The following is a 20,771-nucleotide window of genomic DNA, read 5'->3' on the forward strand; positions in this document are numbered from 1 at the left end:
GAGGGAGGAGGGGTCCCAGGGGCCTGGGTGTGGGATGTCACACGCACACATCACGGAGTGATAGCGCCAGCCATTCATAACGCGGCATGATTTCACCTAGAGGGTGTCCTTCGTTCCAAGATCGTCTCCCTGCCAGTTTTTTGGGAATAAAAAGTGCTTTCTTTTTTGAAACAAGAGTGGAGGTTTTTGTTTTTAATGACCTTACTGGGGGAGATAAATCCGATGCTGTGACCTCAGAGAGGAGGGGTGGGGCAGGGCGGGGGCTTTGTCTGGAAACAGCATCATGGTAAGTGAGGAGGATGCCACTGACTTTCTTCCAGACGTGGGTCTGGGGCGGGTCGGGCGGGTGGCGACCAGGGTGGTCCTCCCCTGAGAGGTCTGCCTGGGAGTGGTTGGGGAGGGGGGGAACTAGGGCATTCAGGAAACCAGCCAGAGGAGGGAGCAGAGCACTCGAGGAAGAGGTGGACAGTGTGGGTGACTTGCTTCCTCTGGAATGGGGGTCCCAGAGTGTGCAGAGGAAAGGGGGGGAGCAGAAAATAAGGGGGTGTGGGAGCAGGAGAAAGCGCGAGCAGACCTAAGTGACCAGAGGAGCCAACGTTTTGGGCGTGAACACAGTCGAGGATGGCAGGGCTGTGAGCCTGAGGGACCCCTAGACTCCATCTCTGGGGGGCGGGCGGCGGGGTGGCAGAAGGGGGAGGGGACTTGGGTCTCTGGAGGCGGCGGCCGCGGCTGGTACGTACTGGCTTCCGGTGGATTCTTAGCTCAGGTGGGCAGGTGCCCACCGGGTTAGTTTCTAGACCCTGTTCCTTCTCACGATCCCTGGTGGCTTCTTGAAGAAGCCCGGTGCCGGCTGCACCAGGGTGGTCCAGCGCAGCCTCCAGGTGTGGAGGACGGCAGGTGAGAAATGCACCAGGCAGTTTTCAAGGATTTGGTGTTACCGGAGCGTATGGTGTGAAGTAGAGAACCAATAGCAGCTTGAACTCAACAAACTGCAAAATTAACCTTCGTGCCTGTGCGGACAGGATGCATCGCCCAGCGTCCTTACTTGTGTCATCAGCTTTTAGGACTGTAGGCCCCAAGATCTTACAGTGTCCCCTCCTTCTCTCAGGCCCCCGTTTCTAGTCACATTGTTGGACATTTCTGTCTTGTCCTAGCCGGTCCCGCACCTAATATCTGGCCCATTTTAGTGGATCCTGGCTGACTTCTGTGCCTTCCCTCCAGGGAGGAAATGTGCCCAAATTGGGGCACTTGCGTGGCTCAGACGGTTATTTCAGCTCCGGTCATGATCTTACGGTTCATGGGTTCGAGCCCCTGAGTCTGGCTCTGCACTGACAGCACGGATTTTCTCTCTCTCTCTCTCTCTCTCTCTCTCTCTCTGCCCCTCCCCTGCTCTCGCTTTCTGTCTCTCAAATAAATAAAAAAAGAACTTAAAAAAAAAAGAAGGAACATGCCAAAATTGGAACCCCCCTACACAGTAAGGTCCAACCCACATTGATTTTTCTCTCATCGGGCCCTTTTTTTGTATATACTGCAGTTCTTGTCTACTTATTTCTGTCCTGTGCATCTTGTTTTGCAATTTATTAAGGTAGGAACCCTGACTTACCGTGACTGCTTTTTAATAATCCCTGAGAACCTGGCATTGGTGTTATCTACTTAGGAAATAGATAAAATTTCAAACAAAAGAATGAAATCTCTTAATGAAGGAGGAACCAAGACAACGGACTAAAGAACAGATTAAGAACTTTTAGGAACTGGTGATCCTATATGTTTTCAAAGGAAAAAAACCTTTCTGGCATCATTTTTAAGAGGCGTTTTACTTTGAAACTTAAAACTCATATGGATTAGAATGGTGTATTGCCCCCATGAACCCATCACCCAGCTTCAGTGATCTTAATTTTTTTTTTATGTTTATTTTTGAGAGACAGAGTGTAAATGAGGAGGGGCAGACAGAGAGGGAGACACAGAATCGGAAGCCGGCTCCAGGCTCTGAGCTGTCAGCACAGGGCCCGATGCTGGGCTCGAATCCACGAACTGAGATCATGACCTGAGCCGAGGTAGGAAGCTTAGCTGACTGAGCCACCCAGGCGCCCCTCAATGATTTTAAAATGTTTACCACATTTCCTTCATTTTTTCCCTTTTTTAAACTTTTGCTGATGCATTTCTCCAGTTTTTATGTTTAAAAAATTCAAACCTATAAAGTTGAAAGAACGATGCCTTAAATGGCTGTATACCTTTCACTCTGTGAATTCTCTGCGCACACGAACAACTTTTATGAGTAACCGTTTTATGAGTCATTGCAGACCTCCTGACACCTTGAGATACCTCAGCAGGTGTCTCCCAAGGGCAAGGGTGTTCCCACGCAACCGCGGACCGCTAGCACGCTTAGACCAACGTCAGTTCCATCCTGTCTACTGCAGAATCTGTGTTTGGTTTTCTGTGCTATTTCTCAACCTATTTTTTGTAACTTTTAAAATCGGTGATCCTGTCGAGGCTCACTCCTTGCATTAGTTAGGTCTCTTCGATTCAGTATTTTGGAATAGTCTCACTTTTCTTGCTTTTTTTTTTTTTTCTTCCTCCATTGGCTTGTATTCTCCAAAAAAGCCAGTTACTTAGAACCTGATCTGCAAGCGTCTTTTAAAGATTATCCATTGCAGGGGCCCCTGGGTGGCTCAGTCGATTAAGCAGCCAACTCTGTGATTCTCACAGTTAGTGAGACCGAGCCCCACGTCAGGCTGTGCACTGACAGCACAGAGCCTGCTTGGGATTCTCTTTCTGCCTCTCTCTCTCTCTCTCTCTCTCTCTCTCTCTCTCTCTCAAAATAAATAAATACACTAAAAAAAAATCTTTAGGGGCACCTGGGTGAGTCCGACTCTTAATTTCAGCTCAGAAATTCCGCACGGTTTGTGAGTTTGAGCCCCATATCAGGCTCCATGCTGACAGCTCAGAGTCTGCATGGGATTCTCTCTCTCTGCCCCTCCCCTGCTCGTGTGCATGCGCGTGCTCTCTCTCTCTCTCTCTCTCTCTCTCTCTCTCTCAAAATAAATAAACTTAAAACTTTAAAAAAAGAGAACAGTTCTCCATCGCAATGCAATTTTGACACGGATTACCCAGGGTGCACTCCCCCACACAGGGCCCTCACTGCAGACACCAGCCTTAGGGGGGCCCAGGCTACCTGTACCTCTGACCAGCTGGCTATACATTTGGGGGTTGCTACCCCCTTGGGTTTGACCATTCACTAGGATGACAAATCAGCCAACCAAGAGAAGAGACCGCGAGGGTGAGGTCTCGGAAGGTCCCCAACGTAAAGCTTCATCTCCTCTGGCTCTTCCCTCCCCCCCCCCCCAGCATGTTGTCATTGTTTATCCCCAACCAGGAAGCTCACCCAAGCTTTAGAGCCCAGAATTTTGGGGTTTCGTTAGTAGGCACGATCGATTGAATCGTTGGCCATGCGATTGAATTCAGTCTCCAGCCCCTCTCCCCTCCCAGGATGTTGGGCTGGTTTCACACGGCTCACATGCCCAAAGTTGCAACCATTTGCTTGGTCTTCCAGTGTGGCTGGAACACCGTGAGTCACCTCATTAGCACAAGCTCTCTGGGCCCACCAAGAATGACAGAGACTTTGCAAGGACTCACCAGGAGACAGAGACCAGGCTGATTGTCGATTGTGCAGCATCTGTTAATGGTCACACAGGAATCTAGGCATCGGAACCCCCCCCAGATGCGTAGGAGAGGTGAGCTACAGCCTGCTTGTGGGCCAGCGAAGAAGAGAATCCGTGTGTCTCTGTCTGCAGTGTCGGGACGGCAGCCCCACGAACAGTAAGCAGGGAGCCAGGTGCGGGACCTCGCCTCCTTGACTGGGTGGTTTGGGAGCTTGGGTGACCATGTTTGACGAGGCCTTGTGTAATGTCTGGAAGCAGGAGACACTCTGGGGATGACCGCTGTGGACTTAATGAAAGCTTAGTGAACGCTAATTTACTTTTGTCACCCAGAGTGCCCTCTGTGGGCGCTTGTAATGAGTATCATTTTAGACTCATTGGTCATCAATTAATAGGTTTGCATTTAGGAGCCGAGGCTCCTAGTCTCTGGTTTTCTCTTCTTGAGCACAGAGTAGCCATCAGCAAGTACCTTCTCTTTTCCTCTCTTTTAACTTTTGCAAGCATCTTATTGTGGATATTTCCAAACCTAAAGCAAAATGGGAAGAGTTTTGAATCCAGGATCCTAGACCTACCACCTAGATTCCACCAGTAATATTTGACTGTATTCTGTGATACACTGACCTGCTCAACCTTGTGTCCACGCATCACTCCATTTTCTTGTTTGTGTTGGGAGGAGATTCTTCCTTTCCCACCTCGCGTCCAGCACCCGGGGATTGCAAATTAATTGGCCGCAGAGTAACAGGAGAAAAGACTTCTATATTCTGTACTAAACTCGACGGAAAAGGAGGACGAGGGCTTCAAGGAGAGAGCATGAAGGATTCTGTCGGGCTTCGTGATGCTACCAGACAGCTGAATTTGCACTTCCTGGTCTGTCTTTTTCCAATCCAGAGACTCCCTGGGATGATGGTCAGTGGCGGGTGTATTTTCAGGAGGCTCTGCTTAAGGTTAGATCCTGTTTCCTTCTGAGGCTGCTGATCAGAAATAAAGCAATTTTTATGCCACTTTGATGGGCTATCAGTCCATTCCTTTGATTTATCTCAAGTTCAAATGTAGATATCCACACACTTCCCCTGAAACGCTGCAGTGTAGGTAACGCTAACTAAAGCCCAATATTTATATCTTTATCTTTGGAGACATGATTTGCACGTGATGAAATACACGAAGCTTAAATCTGCTTCTGCTGAGTTACTCGTATCGTCTGAACCTCTGTCAAGATGGAGAACGTTACCGTCACCCTGGAAGAAAGTTCCCTGGCAAATCCCCACCCCCACCTCTTTCAGCCTCTTTCAGGCTTTCTTTGTTCTTGGATACCACTGGTTGTGATATTTAATAACCCGTTTCTTGTTCATATCTACTATAAGCTACATTGTGACTTGAGAAATATAAAAATGGGAAACAGTGTATCTCAGATCTAAGAGGCTAGGAGATGTTCCGTAGCATGTTCTGTGGTGCCTTTGAGTGTCTACCACGTAAAGAAGTCCAAGGGCGTGTAACTGGGATCCTTTCAAATTTAGCACCCAGCCAAGCTGGTTAAGTTTCCTACGTGAGATTAACTAGTCAATGTTACGTAATAGTTCTTTTATATTGAGTCCTTCTGTGTACATAGTATCCCAGAGAAAAACACAGGTGGAAGCAACATTTTTTTTTTTTTAATCTACTACCTAGGTGGTTTGATAGCCACTCTTTAACCTTTACTGTTTTAATCATTTACTCTGAACTTACTTTTCCACCAAAAGGATGAACATCTTAACTTCCTCTCTGGCCTCATCTGCCTACAACCACCTGGCCAGCCTTTTTCCGTGCGGACTCAGGCCGGGCAGTGTGGGCTCCCAGTGAAGCGTCTACCCCCCATGTGCTCATTGTTCTCACGTCCTGCCATGTTCGGTAGTAAAGACACTCAGGGTCTCCTTTATCCTGAGAAAGCCATGCACTTGGATCCCACGTAATTGGAGGTGAGATCCTATCAAGAGTGTTTCGTCAACATGACTTTCTTCTCATTAGAATTAAAAGTCACACTGCAGCCACGTGGGTGAGGAAATGATTCTGCCCTCTAAGCTCCCTTTTTAGAGAGTAATTTGTTTACATTTATGACTTCCTAACTGCTGGTTAACTCAAGTTTTTTTCCTTTTACGTGTATTTGGCAACATAACCATTATAAAACCATGGTTGCCCCACACTAGGCTTCCATCAGGATGTGGTGAGACTTTTTTCTTTTTTTTTTTCTAAAGACTTTTTTTTTTTATAATTTTTTTTTAACATTTATTTCTTTTAGAGAGAGAGAGAGAGACACACACACACACACACTGAGAACAGGGGAGGGGCAGAGAGAGAGGGAGACACACAATCCGAAGCAGGCTCCAGGCTCTAGAGTTGTCAGCACAGAGCCCGACACGGGGCTCGAACCCACAGACTGTGAGATCATGACCTGAGCCGAAGTTGGACGCTTAACCGACTGAGCCACCCAGGCACCCTGACTTTTTTCTTACTGTTAAGGAATTTCATGTGTCCTATACCAATACACTAGGTGGTGCTGACCGAGCCCGCCTAGATTTAAAACAATTAGTTCTTGCCTAGGAGTAACCTATGTTAAGAATTTAAGATCAGCAAATTGGTAGAATTGATTAAATAGCTAAAACCCCAAAATTCAGTCAACTGATCTTTGACAGAGGCTCGCAGGTAACATCATGGGGCAGAGAGAGGCCCTTTAATAAACGGTGCTGGACAACTGGACAGCCACATGTGAAAAAAAAAAATGTAGACACAGGCTTTACACCCTTCACAGAATGAACTAGAAAACAGATCATAGACCTAAACGTAAAACCCAAACTATAAAACTTGTATATGACAGGAGGAAATGTGGAGGCCCCTGGCTCTGGTGATGCTTTTTCAGATATTTAAAGACGTGACCCATGTCTAGTCCTTCAGACTAAAGACATGACCCGTGAAAGAAACAATAAGCCGGACTTCATTAATATTAAAGAAGCTTCGGCTCTCGAAAGGACGACGTCAAGAGAATGAAAACGTGAGCTAAAGACTGGGAGAAAATATTTTCAAAAGGCACGTCGGGTAAAGGACTGTTACCCAAGATGTGCCAGAAATATGTAAAATAAGAAAACAAACAACCTCATTAAAAAATGGTGTAGAGACCTCAGCACATGACGTGGATGGCGAAGGAGTGCACGAAAAGATGCCCACGTCACATACTAGCCGCACACACCCGCTAGAACGGCCAAAGTCTGTGGCGGCGACAACACCAAATGCTGGCGAGGCCGTGGAGTGACAGGAACGGTCATTCGTCTCTGGTGGGAAAGCGAAACGGCGCAGCTTTGGAAGGCAGTGTGGTGGTTTCTTGCAAAGCCAGGCGTACTCAGCAGGATCCGCCGGGCACATGCCTTAGCGTTTCCCCATCGGAATAAAACTTGGGTCTGCACCAAAACCTGCTTCGTACACAATCACCCAAACTAGGACGCAACCAGGATGCCCTCCAGCAGGTGAATGGATAAAGTGGTCCATCCAGACACTGGAATGTGATCCAGCACTAAAAAAGAAATGAGCTCTCAGGCCACAAAAAGACACAGAGGAACTCCAGATGCATATTAGTAAGTGAAAGCAGCCACTCTGAGAAGTTCCAACTATATGACATTCTGGAAAAGGCAAAAGCATGGAGACAGTGAGTAGATGAGCGGGTGCCGGGGGTGTGGGAAGGGAGGGGAGATGACTACAGGCAGAGCACAGAGGAACTTGATCGTCCTTTGCATGATATTCTAGTAGTAGGTACGAGTCATCACGTGTTTGTCCAAACCCATAGAATGTACCGCAAACACCTGGAGTGGAGTGAACCTTAACGTGAACTATGAACTTCGGGTGATTACGGTGTCCCGTTTCAGTGATGTTGATAATGGGACTATGCGTGTGTGGGCACAGGGGTATATGGGAAATTTCTGCCTTTCTCGATTTTGTTGTAAGTCTAAAACTGCTTTAAAAACAAAAATTAAAAAGCCCCCACACATATAAGGCGACAGTGCGGTATACAGTTGAAAAGCCATTGTGTTGTCAGTGGAAGTCTGGTATTCTCTCTTGTCTCCCGTGAACTAGCTCCACGACCCCACAGCCAGTTTCTCTGGACCCCAGTGTGCTCTTTGTGCACTCTTTAGAAGATCCTTTGTCTTAGAAATGCTCAAGTCTTAAAACTGTGGGAAGTTTTGGATTATTGTAGGTGCATCTCAATGGGAGCTAAATTATGGGGGAAAGAAGTATGCAAATCAGCTTGTGAATGGAAGTTTAAAATGTTCTTGGCAAATACGCCAGGAAAGGGCACTAGCCTCTTTGCAAGTGTTAGCGCCATTAATCTTTGCAGTAGCCCCGTTAGCCCCAATTACATGTCCCGTTATCCTCAGCTGACCCTGCCTGGTGTTAGCGCGATGGAGGACCTGAACCCAAGCCCTTCTTTTTTTTCTTTAAAGTATATTTATTTTGAGAAAGAGAGCAAGCCAGGGAGGGGCAGAGAGAAAGAGAGAGAATCCCACGCAGACTCTGAGCTGTCAGCACAGAGCCTGATGTGGGGCTCGAACTCATGAACCGTGAGATCATGACCTGAGCCGAAAGCAAGAGTCGGATGGTTAACCAAGTGAGCCACCCGGGGACCCCGAACCCAAGCCCTTCTTGACCATAAAACCTCTGCTCTTGCTAATAAGCTGCTTTCTAACAGAACAGAGCTTTGAAACTACAGGAAAACATCAGCTAGTGTGTGGGCGGCGGGGGGTTGGGGGGGAGGTACATGTGTTGTTCGTTTTCAGATGGAGGTCATCTGAAGCACGAATTTCAGGCAGAGGGTGTTTTTGAAACTAGATCGGATTTGATGTCACAAACATCCAGAGAGAATAAACACAGAAGCAGTTAAGATCTGGGGGAGGAGTCTCTCGCTGGAGAAATGTACCCGTGGTCCAGAAGGAACTCCAAGAAAGAGCCCACAATGGATCACGTGTTCGTGGTCCATCCCCCTGCTTCTCAGTACTGTTGGTTTTGACATTTTGTTTTGGATGGCACGCCTCTTTGAGAAGCCAGTGAAAGCCACAGACCTCTGTAGAACACTCGAACACCTCCAGCCTAGAGGCACCCCAGGTCTTATGTGTCCCGATGTCCTGTGCAGGACACAGGGCACCCCCCCCCCCCCACAGCGGGCTCCTGGCTGTGCTGTGTGTGTCGTTGGCCTCGTACTTGCACCCCGTGGGCCGGCAGCGAAGCCTGTGGCATCTCCAGGGTAGGGCTCCTTCGTCGGTACATACCGTTCGTGGGCGGAAATGAGGTCAGATCCTCGTGTCTGTCCTCCTCGCTCTTTGAGGTCGTGTTCTGTGCTCCCCTCCCTGAGGACTCTCCTGACTCCTCTGAGTTCCGTCACGTCTTCACTTGTGTTCAGGCCGCTTTTATTCCTCCGCTTCTGGCTGGGACAAAGGTGCCGCTCGTTCCCCTTAATAAAAACTTGTTTCCAAGAATTCTGTGCCGTGGATCCTGCCACCTCTTTCACACACACATTCGGGTTCCTTTTTTTCTCTTTTTCATACTTCTGTGGATACCCTTGTCTTCATCGTTGCTGTTAGCACTCTTGCCACTTAGGGAGACCCCTTTCGGCTGGGGCAGCGCTAGGCTCCTTCCGTGCACTTAACCGGAGCTAGAAAGGGGTAGACAGGATTTGAACGTAGGGTAGGTCATTTTCACACCGTAAGCCACATTCTTAACCATTATGCTAGCGTTATAGAGTCATAAAATAATTCAGAGTCCAGAAACTCAAGGTACTTCGTGAACGGTGGGTGAGGGGTGCACAGTAATGGGTGATGTTCACGGGATACAAGTTATGTGCCTTAGATGAACTGTATTTTTTCTTCACAGCAGTCTTCCATGTGAGAAGCTACCATCCACATTTAAAAATTTTTTAATTTTATTTATTTTGAGAGAGAGAGACAGCAGGGGAGGGGCAGAGAGAGGGAGAGAAAGAATGAGAAAGAATCCCAAGCAGGCTCCGCACTGTCAGCATGGAGCCCGACGCAGGGCTTGAACTCGTGAACCGCAAGATCGTGGCCTGAGCTGAAAGCAAGAATCCAGTGCTTACCCGAGTGAGCCTCCCAGGCGCCCCGCTACTGTCCACATTTTAAGACAGGGGATAGAAGGTTCCCCACCTCCCCTCTTGAGAACTCAGTAGTGAGGTATTTGGAATACATTCGTCTTTGCAGTAATAGTTTCTATGTCAGAGTTACCTTAGACCCGAAGTAGAAAAAATGTGGCAGAGTTTATATAAGCAGTTGAGAGGCACAGCCCAGGGAGTGTGACCGGGAAGGAACAAAATGCTTTAAGGACACACCGAAGCCTGTCCAATAGACGGCAGTTTGTGGAGAAACCACAGAGGCAAAACTTAGCTGAAAAGGAACAATCATAAGTATTTTCGAGACAAGTAATGATCACTCTAAACGAGAGGCTCATTTCTGGGCGTAAGAGAAAAGTTATTTGTTTGAAAACAGCCGCCAGCATCATGATTAGCCTTGAAGCACTAAGTATTTTAAACAAAGTTAACCAAACAGAGAAAACCACTATCCTGGCTATTGAGCAATTATGCTTGAATAAAATCCAGGTTCTTTGCCATGACTTGGGGCACCCTCCCGACCCCCGTCCCTGCTGCATCCGGAGCCCCCGCGGTTCTCTGCCTCTCTGGTTGCCTCAGCTCCTGCACCAGCCCCGTTCCTGGCAAAGATACTCCTTTGTGTTTGGGTCTCCATCCCCCCGCCCCGAACATGGCACCCCCGGATTTCACTGGTCTGTTCTCCCCCATTTTGGAGGCTCCCCCCAACCATCGAGTCTCCAGGAATGTGTCCTCTGCTCCTCTCTGCCTCCTCCCCAACCCCAGCTGCCTCCTTGTTGCCCTCATGGCGTCCCTCATGTCTTACCGCTTCTCTTATTTGTTTTTTGTGGTTTATTTTACGTCTTTGCCCGTGAACTTGAGCTCCCCGAGGACGCAGACTTTGTTCACCGCTCTAGCTCTTGCCCTTAGGAGAATGCCTGGCCTGGGTGGCTCAGTCGGTTCAGCGTTCCGACTTCGGCTCAGGTCATGATCTCACGGTTCGTGAGTTCAAGCCCCGTGTCGGGCTCTGTGCTGGCAACTCGGAGCCTGGAGCCTGCTTCGGATTCTGGGTCTCCCTCTCTCTCTACTCCTCCCCCACTTGTGCTCTGTCTCTCCATCAAAACTAAATTAAAAATGTAAAAAAAGAAAATTAAAAAAAAAAAAGGAGAATGCTCAGTACACAGGGGTTGATTTGTATTTATTGAATGAGTGAATTAAAATGTATTACCTTATCCAGGTGCCAGTGGTAGCCAGGTAGAAGATAAAGGACGTTAATAGCAGGAATAAAAAATATAAAAGGGAGCCTAGGAATAAACTTAAAACACGTGCAGGACCTGTATTCATTTATTCATTGGTATTTACAGAGCCCCTACTGTGCTGGGCACCAGGATTTCAAAGATGTATAAGACCAACACATCCTTGATAGTTGCGAGCATAGAAAACACAAAATTTACCCGAGAGACAGAACACCTTTTCCCATTAAAAAAAAAAAAAAAGTATGTTAATGTTACTTAATTCAAAATTCTGTCTCTTGTTTTTTTATTTATCGGGCAAGAAATGAGTGAGGCGTGACAAAACAATTATGTGAAGTTTATCTGAAAGAATAAACTTCAGAGACAACTTGATTTTTTTTTTTAATTTATTTATTTTGAGAGAAAGTGAGAGCAGGGGAAGGAGAGAGAGAGAGAATCCCAAGCAGACTCCACACTATCAGCACAGAGCCCGACGTGGGGCTCAAACCTACAAACTGTGAGATTATGACCCAAGCCTAAGTCGGGGCGTTTAACCAACCGAAACCCCCCGGTGCTCCCAGTTCCTCCACTTTACAAATGGTGGCATGGAGGCCCGAAGGAGACCATTTCCTTCCTCAAAGCCATACAACTAGTTGGTCAGTGGGGCTCCCTTTACCCAGAGCCTCTTCAGTTTAGATTGTAGGTGTCTGGGTGCAGAGAAAATAATGCAGCCAGTAAACCCACTGACATACTTAAGTTGTGGACAAAAATAGTGCAATTCAGAGTACACTTTCCAGAAAGGGTGGGAGCTTGTTAGAAAAATTAGACTTCTAAGGCTTGGGTTGGGTACAACGGGTTTAGAGGATTATTAGTCGGCCATGTGTGTATTAACATTTTGGGGTTTCAGAAGAGTTTTTTTTAAGTTTGTTTATTTTGAGAGAGAGCAGGGGAAGGGCAGAGAGAGGGAGAGAGAAGAGAGAGAAAGGATCCCAAGCATGTTCCACGCTGTCAGCTCAAAGCCCAGTGTGGGGCTGAAATTCATCAACCGTGAGATCATGACCTCAGCTGAAACCACAAGTCAGATACTTAACCGACTGAGCCCCCCAGGCGCCCTGGTTTTTTCTTTTTTTGTTTTTTTTCCCCCCGAGGCTTTTTTTTTAAATCTAATTAGATAATGAAATTTTTTGTTTTATTTATCTTTTTTTACAGTTTACCAGTGATTTAAGAATCACTGGGGCTTTTTGGGGTGTGTGTGTGTTTTTAGAGTTTATTTTTTTTATTTTGAGAGAGAGAGAGAGAAAGAACATGAGCAGGGGAAGGCCAGAGAGAGGGAGTGAGAGAAAATCCCAAGCAGGCTCCACACTGTCAGTGGAGAACCCAACATGGGTCTCGAACTCACAAACTGTGAAATCATGACCTGAGCTGATATCAAGAGTAGGGATGCTTAACCAACCTAGCCACCCAGGCACCCCCAAAATTTCTACTTCAATCCAAATTGAGATTTTTATCGATTGTGAAGATAGGTTTGCTTTGATCCGATCTTAGGGACCCTTTGATATTTGAACAGAAAGGCCAGAACTCAGGTAGCGCTGTGTGTTCAGAAGCTTCCCTGAATTTCAAGATCAGTACTTGAGTAGAAATCAAAAGCAGCCTTTGAAACGTGCTAGCCTTGTTTTAAAACGTAAAGCATACAAAGTGGTGGCATCTGTCCCGGTTCATCACAGAATTCACGGTGTTCGTTCACTGTCTCTACACCTTGCGTAGCGGCTGTGGGTCAGCACTGCACGAGGTTCCGTGGATTAAAAAAAAACTAACACAAATAAACACAAATGCACAGTAAACAGACGCACATGCACGGGGTCCTGCCCTTTGCCCCAGGAGCCCAGGATGCGAGGCCGGCAGGTGGCTGAGGAGATGTGACAAAATATGTACAAGGTGCTGTGGCTGTAGGAACACTCGTCCGCTCCTTTGGGGGAAGAGCGAGAAAACCTTGCTTGGACCTGAGCAGCAAGGGGCAGCCCAGAGGTCTGAAGCTCCTTCAGATTAAATCCCCAGTGGTGGATGGGTTTCTGGTGCTGAGGAATGTTTTCATGACCTCTTACGATAAATGCTGCTTCTCTGGTGGAACCCCTAAACTCCTTGAAAAAAAAAAAACACAGCACTCTGAACTTTTCCCTGTGTCTCACTGGCATCTCCAGGGGGTGGAAAAAGTGTGTGGTAATTTAATACCATTTAAGAATAATAACAATTTTCTGACTTCCGCCGATCGGTTTTTATCCTACATCCTTTTTATTTCCTACCAATTCTTGTTCCAACTCCGTTTAATTTTGTTAATTACAACTTTGGAAGGTGGACGCCCTGCTTTCTTTAAGACAGCCTGTGTTACCGTTTCTTTCAGGGGTGAATCAGGTGCTGGGAAGACAGAAAATACTAAGAAAGTCATTCAGTACCTTGCTCATGTCGCTTCTTCGCACAAAGGACGGAAGGACCATAATATTCCTGTAAGTTTTCGTTCCGTTGTTCATTTAATGCCTCAGTTTATTCTTTTACGATTGCAGAAACCAGAATAAGGAAGCACAGCTACTCAGTGTCCTGCTGGAACTGACCGCCCCCTTGTCTCCACGACCCCCACCCAGAAACTTCCTCCGCTCAGGAGGGAATTGTAGTACCTAGGTTTTCTAACAGGCCAACCAGAATTACGATTCCGGCTTGAAGCCTGATTTCTTGCAAAGCTTTGGGAGGAATGGTTAACGATCGAAGAGCAGTGTTTTGAAGATTGCCTATTTCCACCAAAAGATGGTCCTCAAGGGTCTTTAGCTGTCTTTTCTGAGCAGGGACACAGGCTGTTGCCACTGGCCATAGAAGCTTGAGACGAGGATGGAAATTTGGGGGCAGTCGATGATAGAAAAGGGGTACAGATAAAAGGGGGTCAGTGATCCTGAATCTGCCCAAGTGGCAGCTGATCCCTGAGGAACGCCAGCCAGATCCGCTGTCACAGCTCTGAGGTGGACAGTCACGTGGTGCTTTAGATGTGGCTCACCGCTTAGGGAAAGGCCCAGACTCGCTAACGTTTGCGTTTATCTGTTTGTAACAAACAGCAGGAATCGCCAAAACCAGTGAAGCATCAGGCAAGTGCTTTTGTTTATGCTTCTTAGTCTTGAATGTTTGCGCTAATTTCTGTCTCTAGATCGAGTCTCTATTAGAAACAAATACCAGGAGTTGTGAATGAAATTTACCGCAAAAAAGAAAATTTGATTTTGAAAATGTGTTGCTTAGAGACATCATCTTTTGTGAGCAGCAGCATGCCCTTTGGCTTTAAATGTGTTTTCGAGACAAGTTTGAATATTTCTCTACCCTTTTTATCATGACATTGAATCACCTGTTGATGAAGCCTTGAACCCTCAGGGTTTCGTGTGTCAAATACGAGATGGAACGATTTCAATTTTTCTTTAAATACACAGAAGCCTCGCTTTGGGCCATACGTTAAATTTTTGAGTTTGGGGCTGCAACTCTAAAGTTGTACCTTTTTGGATTTACACATTTCTAATAAAGTTTTTTATGGCCCGTATGTATTTTAAGCTGAGGGCCTTGTTGATATAATATGTAAAATTATCCTTTGTTATCCAGGGCAAGTGGTGGAGGAGTGTTATTCTTACTTGTTATCGAATGCTCCCCCCTTCAGGCTCCATAGAGCACAGCCGTAGACAGAGCCTTTCCTGCTACCCTGGAGGAGAGGGACATCTGTCCTGGACTTGACCCTTTCCCTGGCACTGGATGGCTTCGGTCTGGCTGTCTGCCACAAGACAATGAAACAGAGCTAATACGAAGCAGGAAAGCACAATGTTCTAGAAATGACTTACTAATATAAAGAAATTCTTAAGTGTCTATAGGAATAGTCTTATAGACAAGATTTTCAGAAGCCCTCCTTAAAATTCTCAAGATGTTCTCAGACAGCAAAGCTGTGCTAAGGCCCTATGACGTTCTGTCTTCTCCTTCAGCTGTAGAGAGCAGATCATTCGTACAAATAGGAAGGGTTCACGGAATCATTGTTGTCCTGGAGGACATTTAAAGGCTCTTTTGCTGACTACAGAAGGAACCTCTAGACCAGAAATTAGCTTTTCTCTGTGTCTTCGAGGTACTCGCTAAAATGACCTGTTAATGTGCACTTGGGTCACTAGTGAATTAGCATTAAATAACTGCTGTACAGATCGGGGTTTTCCAAATTCCACCACGGAATCCGTACACCATTACTGTTAACGTTTTGTTTCGATGTCATTTTAAACCACAGAATGGATCGCTGTTGTGTGAGTAGCATGCCTACCCCTGGACTGTACTTTGGGTCGGCTCCGTCGACAGGGGGCACGTTTTCCCAAAGACAGGGCAGCGACAGCTTCTCTGGCCATGCCTCCCTCCCTCCATCATTGATTTGCATGTCCTGCTGCATGAACTCACTCTGCACATATCTCCGGGGCTGCTTTTCCCATGTTTATTGTAATAGTAGTCTAGTCCGGTGGGGGCTGTGCTTGTGTTTCTAGAAGACTGAGAAGAACACTGGTCCTCAGTTTTTCCTCCCAGCCCACTTGAAGACTAGGAGATGCTTGTGGGCGGTAGTGACCCTGCAGAGGGTCCCGTCGAGAAATGACTTCTTTGCCCACAATCGCTCCCCCTTCCCGGGGACCCCCTCACCCCATTTTGAGAATCACTGCCAGCAAGCAGTCTGTACTTTGCAAGGTGTTTCATTTGGTTTGACATCCCTGGTTTGTGAATTTACTTTGAACGTTACAGGCAAAACTTAGGCACCCAGGAACCATTTGTATACATTTCTAGCCTTTTGTCACTAGACACAATATGCGTTGTAAGAACAAGGGAGGGGAAGGTGTTTCGAGGCCCCTGATTTGGGGAGTCCTTTATTTGTCTCTCTCTGCTCATTCCTTGTTTTTTTTAACAGCTTCATCAAAATTTAATTCACATGCCATAAACTTCACACATTCATACAGTTCAGCATTGTTGTTTTCATTACACTGAGTTACACAGTTATCCCTGCAGTCAACTTGAGCGTGTTTTCATCCCCCCAAAAAGAAAGCCATTTGGAATCACCTTCCATTTCCTCCCAGTCCCCAGAAATCATCAACATACTTTCTGTCTCTGCGAATCTGTCTGTCGTGCATAGGATACTTGAATGGAATCCTGGCATTCTTTCCCTTCGCATGATGTTTGCACAGTTTATCCATGTCGTAGCGTGTACAAATACTCCATCCCTCTCCTTGGCCGAACGGTATTCCCTTACGGTAGGTAGGTCCCACTGTGTTTATCCATCCATCCGTTGGCAGACATTTTGGATTGTTTCCACTTGGGGGCCATCTTGGACAATGCCCCAGGAACATTTGTGCACAGGGTTTGTGTGGACCTGTGTTTCCCATTCTCTTGGGCAGGCACCTGGGTGTGGGCCGGCTGGGTTACCGTAGTATTCGGTTTAACTCTTGAAGGAACCGCCCTCCATTCCCACCAGCAGTGCATGAGGGTGCCCCCATCTCCTCGCCAGCACACGTCCATGTCTGTTTTAGCCATCCGGGCAGGCTTTTGTGCTTACCTTTAAAACTTAATCATTATTGTGGAAATAGGAATAGAAACCACTTCTTAGAATTCAGGCCACAGTGGTTAAGCAGTAAACGTGAAGCGTTTACCTGCAAACTTTGGATACAGTTTTTATGACCAAGTTCAAGTCCTGCTTGGCTTTGTGCCCAGCCAGCTGGAGGCAGTCTGTGTGCTGGGCTCCCTCACCATAGGTCGCTGTTACGGACCCTCAAGAGTCTGGCACAGCGTTCAGTGCTACGCCAGAGCCTGAATCTAGGGCAGAGTTAAAACACCAGTCAGTGATTTCTAAAACCTAACCGTCCCCGAAGAAGGGACTCCTCCATGCCAGCCTGCCTGCCCCTCCAATTAGCGAGTCCCCCACCTCTGGATGGCATCTTCCAGATGACTTCCTATCTACTGCTCTGAACGGCCTCGAACTAAGAGGTTGGTGACAGTAGGCACAAGTGCAGAAATTCGAGCCTGCTGGTTGAGATGAAGTCTGGTTCTCAGCGTGACGTCGAGCTGTTGCCACCCACGTTCAGCCCTCTTGTGGGCCCTGGGACACCTACATCTGTACCCAGTCAGGCCTGCAAAGCCCAGCACGACCCCAGCCTTGCTGGCTCAACTGGAGTTTTCAAAGGGCTTTTTTTTTTTTTTTTTTTTTTAACCAACTTCAAACTCCTCTATCATATCATAGGTAGATATTAATATACTATATAACAAACAGAAGGGTATAGTTTTCATCATGATTGGTAGACCTTTAAAGCATCATAGAATTAATTCTAAATACTTAAAACTGTAAAAACAATTTCAGTAGCTAATGCTGATTAGTTTCCCCTACATTCCCAAAGACCTTTCTCGTTATCATATAGAATAATCGAAACCAGGGCCACTGCCCCTCCAATTCTGGTGGAAGGGTTAGCACTTAGTCACTGTCCCCTGATGGTTTATAACTGGCTTCATAGTTTGGTTGAGAGAGGTTAGCGCCATTTAATCAAAGTGTGAAATTGCACAGCACAGAAATGATCAAATTCAGCGGTAATTTCTTAATTTAAGACCCTTTTTGTGTGCTTTACGATGACAGCTTTGTGTTCAAGCTTTTTGTGATTCATTGAGGAGTTACTGAGAGCTTTGCTTGGTCCCATTGATGTCACCAGCCCATTAGGAGAAAAGTAATACCACAACCCTGCTAATAACCTAGTGACCCCAACAGCAGAGACACAGAAGCAGCCCAGTCGGCAGGTTCTATGGAGACAGTGCGGACCCTTCACCCGATTCTTCCTGCCAACTTTGGCTCAGCACCATCCCCTCCCGAATGCTGCTAGAATATTTCGGGACCTCTAATGCCACAATCATTCAGCAAACACTCCCGGAGCATCCTTTTGACCTGACACTGAGCTAGGTTCAGGGGATACAGCCAGTTTATTAAAAGCCAGCAGGAGGGGCGCCTGGGTGGCGCAGTCGGTTAAGTGTCCGACTTCAGCCAGGTCACGATCTCGCGGTCCGGGAGTTCGAGTCCCGCGTCGGGCTCTGGGCTGATGGCTCAGCGCCTGGAGCCTGTTTCCGATTCTGTGTCTCCCTCTCTCTCTGCCCCTCCCCCGTTCATGCTCTCTCTCTCTGTCCCAAAAATAAATAAACGTTGAAAAAAAAAAAAAAAAGCCAGCAGGAGAAAGGATGGAATCCGTAAATCACACACATGAGCACACCCACATGCACTCACACACAGAGAAAAGACTCCTTGTAGCCACATCTAAGGAGTATTAAAATAGGATATGCAATACTTTACCTCCAAGTTAGGAAAACACTTGAAAGGTGAAATGTCACTGAAATTATTTTTATTAGGATTTGGCGGGATGATAGTGCGTAATTCTAAGGAATCTATATTCTGTCTAGTTCCTAGATCTAAGTAGCAATAGTTAGTGCAAAGGTAGTGCCCCACTTAAGAAAATTCAGTGTTTTTCTGACGGTTTCTACATTCTGATCACAGGCTGAGTGAGGCAGGAAGCATTCTAGAGCCTGATTTTTCCCGAGCTCGTACACCCAGGGCTTTGCAAGATGCCAGCCGTGGGCACGGTGATGTGGGCGACTGCTGACCTCCAGGGGAAAGGCACTTGTTAGATTACAAAACGATGCCCCTTAATGATGCCTCTCAGTTGTTAAAAATGGTTGCCGGGATACCACATTTAAGAACCCTGGGAAGCCTATAGTGTTTAAGAAGCTTTACAGCAGAAATGTGAAGTCCATAACCTGGGAGACTAATGCTACAGGGAGCATATTATCAAATGCCAGGAAAGGAAGTTCATCCCGCAGGTCTTAACGGGACTGGTTCCTGCCTGGTTTCAGTTGAACACCATTGTAGACTGCACTCAACACCTGTGAAGATCTGGGCAGTTCAGATCAGTGCTGGAGGGCAGACCTGTGGGGGGAGCGTATCTCACTGGGTCCTGTGCCTCTGGAGTACTTTCCCACCCTCGTAACGAGCAAAGGAGTCCAATTCCAGAGTTAAGCGCCAACTCCATGTATGGCGTTATATTTGTTCTTTTTGGATCTCATCATGCAACGCTCACATAGCAACTGGCCAGTAGTTAAGATCCTTGCATGAGGATCCTTTTATCCCTCTGCTCAGAGAATCACATTTGCTAGTGGTTTGACATCCTGTCTTTAGGTCTAGAATACTGACTGTGGTATTTTAAAATATAGGGGTAAGCTTTGTGTTTGGAAAAAGCAGATGTATCGAAGTTCCTATGATACACTCGAAAATTACGTTCCAGGAACACAACACCACTTTGTAGTGCTTTCCGTGGCCAGAAATAGCATCTTGCTTTCTCATGCAGCTTCTTATTGTGTGTCATGATTAAAGCACATATTAATATACTTACATCTTTTGTTTGTGGAACCTATTTCCTAGCCGAATTTGCACATAAGTAAAGACTCTGCATAAAGCCTATATTCTATCACATACTCTATAGTAAGCGTTTTTAAATTTGAGCAAAAGTCAGCAGCATCCCATCTCCATCCTCCCTGAAAGTGTCAGTGAGGATATCATCCTGTCGGCATCATTAGGGTATCATGTGCAACCCTTGGAAAAATGACACATCTACCACTAGGATAGTGGTTATTAGAATTGTCTGCCTTCAGTCATTGGAGCAAGGCAGTATAAAAATAAACAGAAGTGTAAGTATTAATATGTCCTTAATTGAAGTGTCAAGCTGAATTTCATTTCAGGAAAACCAGTTTGTTTTCTTTTCAAGATTCTCTGCCTAATTTACATGCCCTGCCCTCAAATTGATCTGCTATTTAACGTGACTTTTTCTTCCCCTTCCGATCACTTTATACATGCTGTTTTTCCCTTTAGCAGAGCCTAATATGACTGAGAATAAAGCCACAAAGGTTACGAGATGGCAAACAGAATGAAAACACTGAGGAAGAGAGGAAGTTTATTGTTTTGTCCACCCCACCCCCACCCCAGGATTGGAGTAAAGATGTTAGATTAACCTAATCTGCTTTTATTTGTGTGTGTGTGTGTGTGTGTGTGTGTGTGCGCTCGCGCATACGTGTAATGTCTTTTAGGGGGAACTCGAACGGCAGCTCTTACAAGCGAATCCAATCCTGGAATCATTCGGAAACGCGAAGACCGTGAAAAATGATAACTCATCTCGTTTTGTAAGTTTAAAAGCACCCGAAACTTATAATTTCTCAGATTTTTAGTGAAATGTCTACTGTGATCCAGCAAAGAGAGTACTTGTCTTCCTAGATTTTAGGGAGAGGCTAATAAAGGATGTGGTACAGAATGATACAGTCCTGTAGAAACGTGATGAGTCACATGTAATTTGCAATCTTCTAGTAGTTTTGCATTTTAAAAAGGAAAAAACGTGAAAGTAACTGTAATCCTGTATTTGCATATGTAATTGTGTATTGTACGGGTAGATGATCAGGTAGCCTCTCTGAACTTCTTCGTCTTTGGGGATGGTCTACAATACGTGTTGCCGAGCGGGCATAGAGCTTACATGAGGATGCATGTGGAGTACTTAGCACAGTACTGGGAATGTAAACGCTCCACAAACCAAGTTGGCATTCAGTGTAGTCAGCTGTCGTTTTCATACTTGCTGTTTCTCCTGGGATATGGATGTCAGAAGAATGCAACAATATGATTACTTCTCTCTAAAAATTACTTCTCTATAAAGATACTCCTCTATGAAA

At 46.3% G+C, this 20,771-nt stretch overlaps 1 protein-coding gene across 6 annotated transcripts in view; it reads left to right on the forward strand.

Moving 5' to 3' along the window:
- Positions 1 to 20,771, forward strand: part of MYH10 (myosin heavy chain 10) — a 125,291-nt gene that overhangs the window by 26,269 nt on the left and 78,251 nt on the right. For 2 of the 6 annotated variants that reach the window (XM_040453226.1, XM_040453229.1), the window contains exons 4-6: positions 13,396 to 13,498; positions 14,096 to 14,125; positions 20,142 to 20,234. In XM_040453226.1, coding sequence (XP_040309160.1) covers positions 13,396 to 13,498; positions 14,096 to 14,125; positions 20,142 to 20,234 — 226 coding nt within the window. The remainder of the gene's footprint in view (positions 1 to 13,395; positions 13,499 to 14,095; positions 14,126 to 20,141; positions 20,235 to 20,771) is intronic. The other 4 variants (XM_040453227.1, XM_040453230.1, XM_040453228.1 and 1 more) reach the window with 2 other exon arrangements.

The sequence above is a fragment of the Herpailurus yagouaroundi genome, unplaced genomic scaffold (assembly GCF_014898765.1).
Source record: "Herpailurus yagouaroundi ecotype Mexico unplaced genomic scaffold, PumYag 208, whole genome shotgun sequence".
NCBI lineage: Eukaryota > Metazoa > Chordata > Mammalia > Carnivora > Felidae > Herpailurus > Herpailurus yagouaroundi.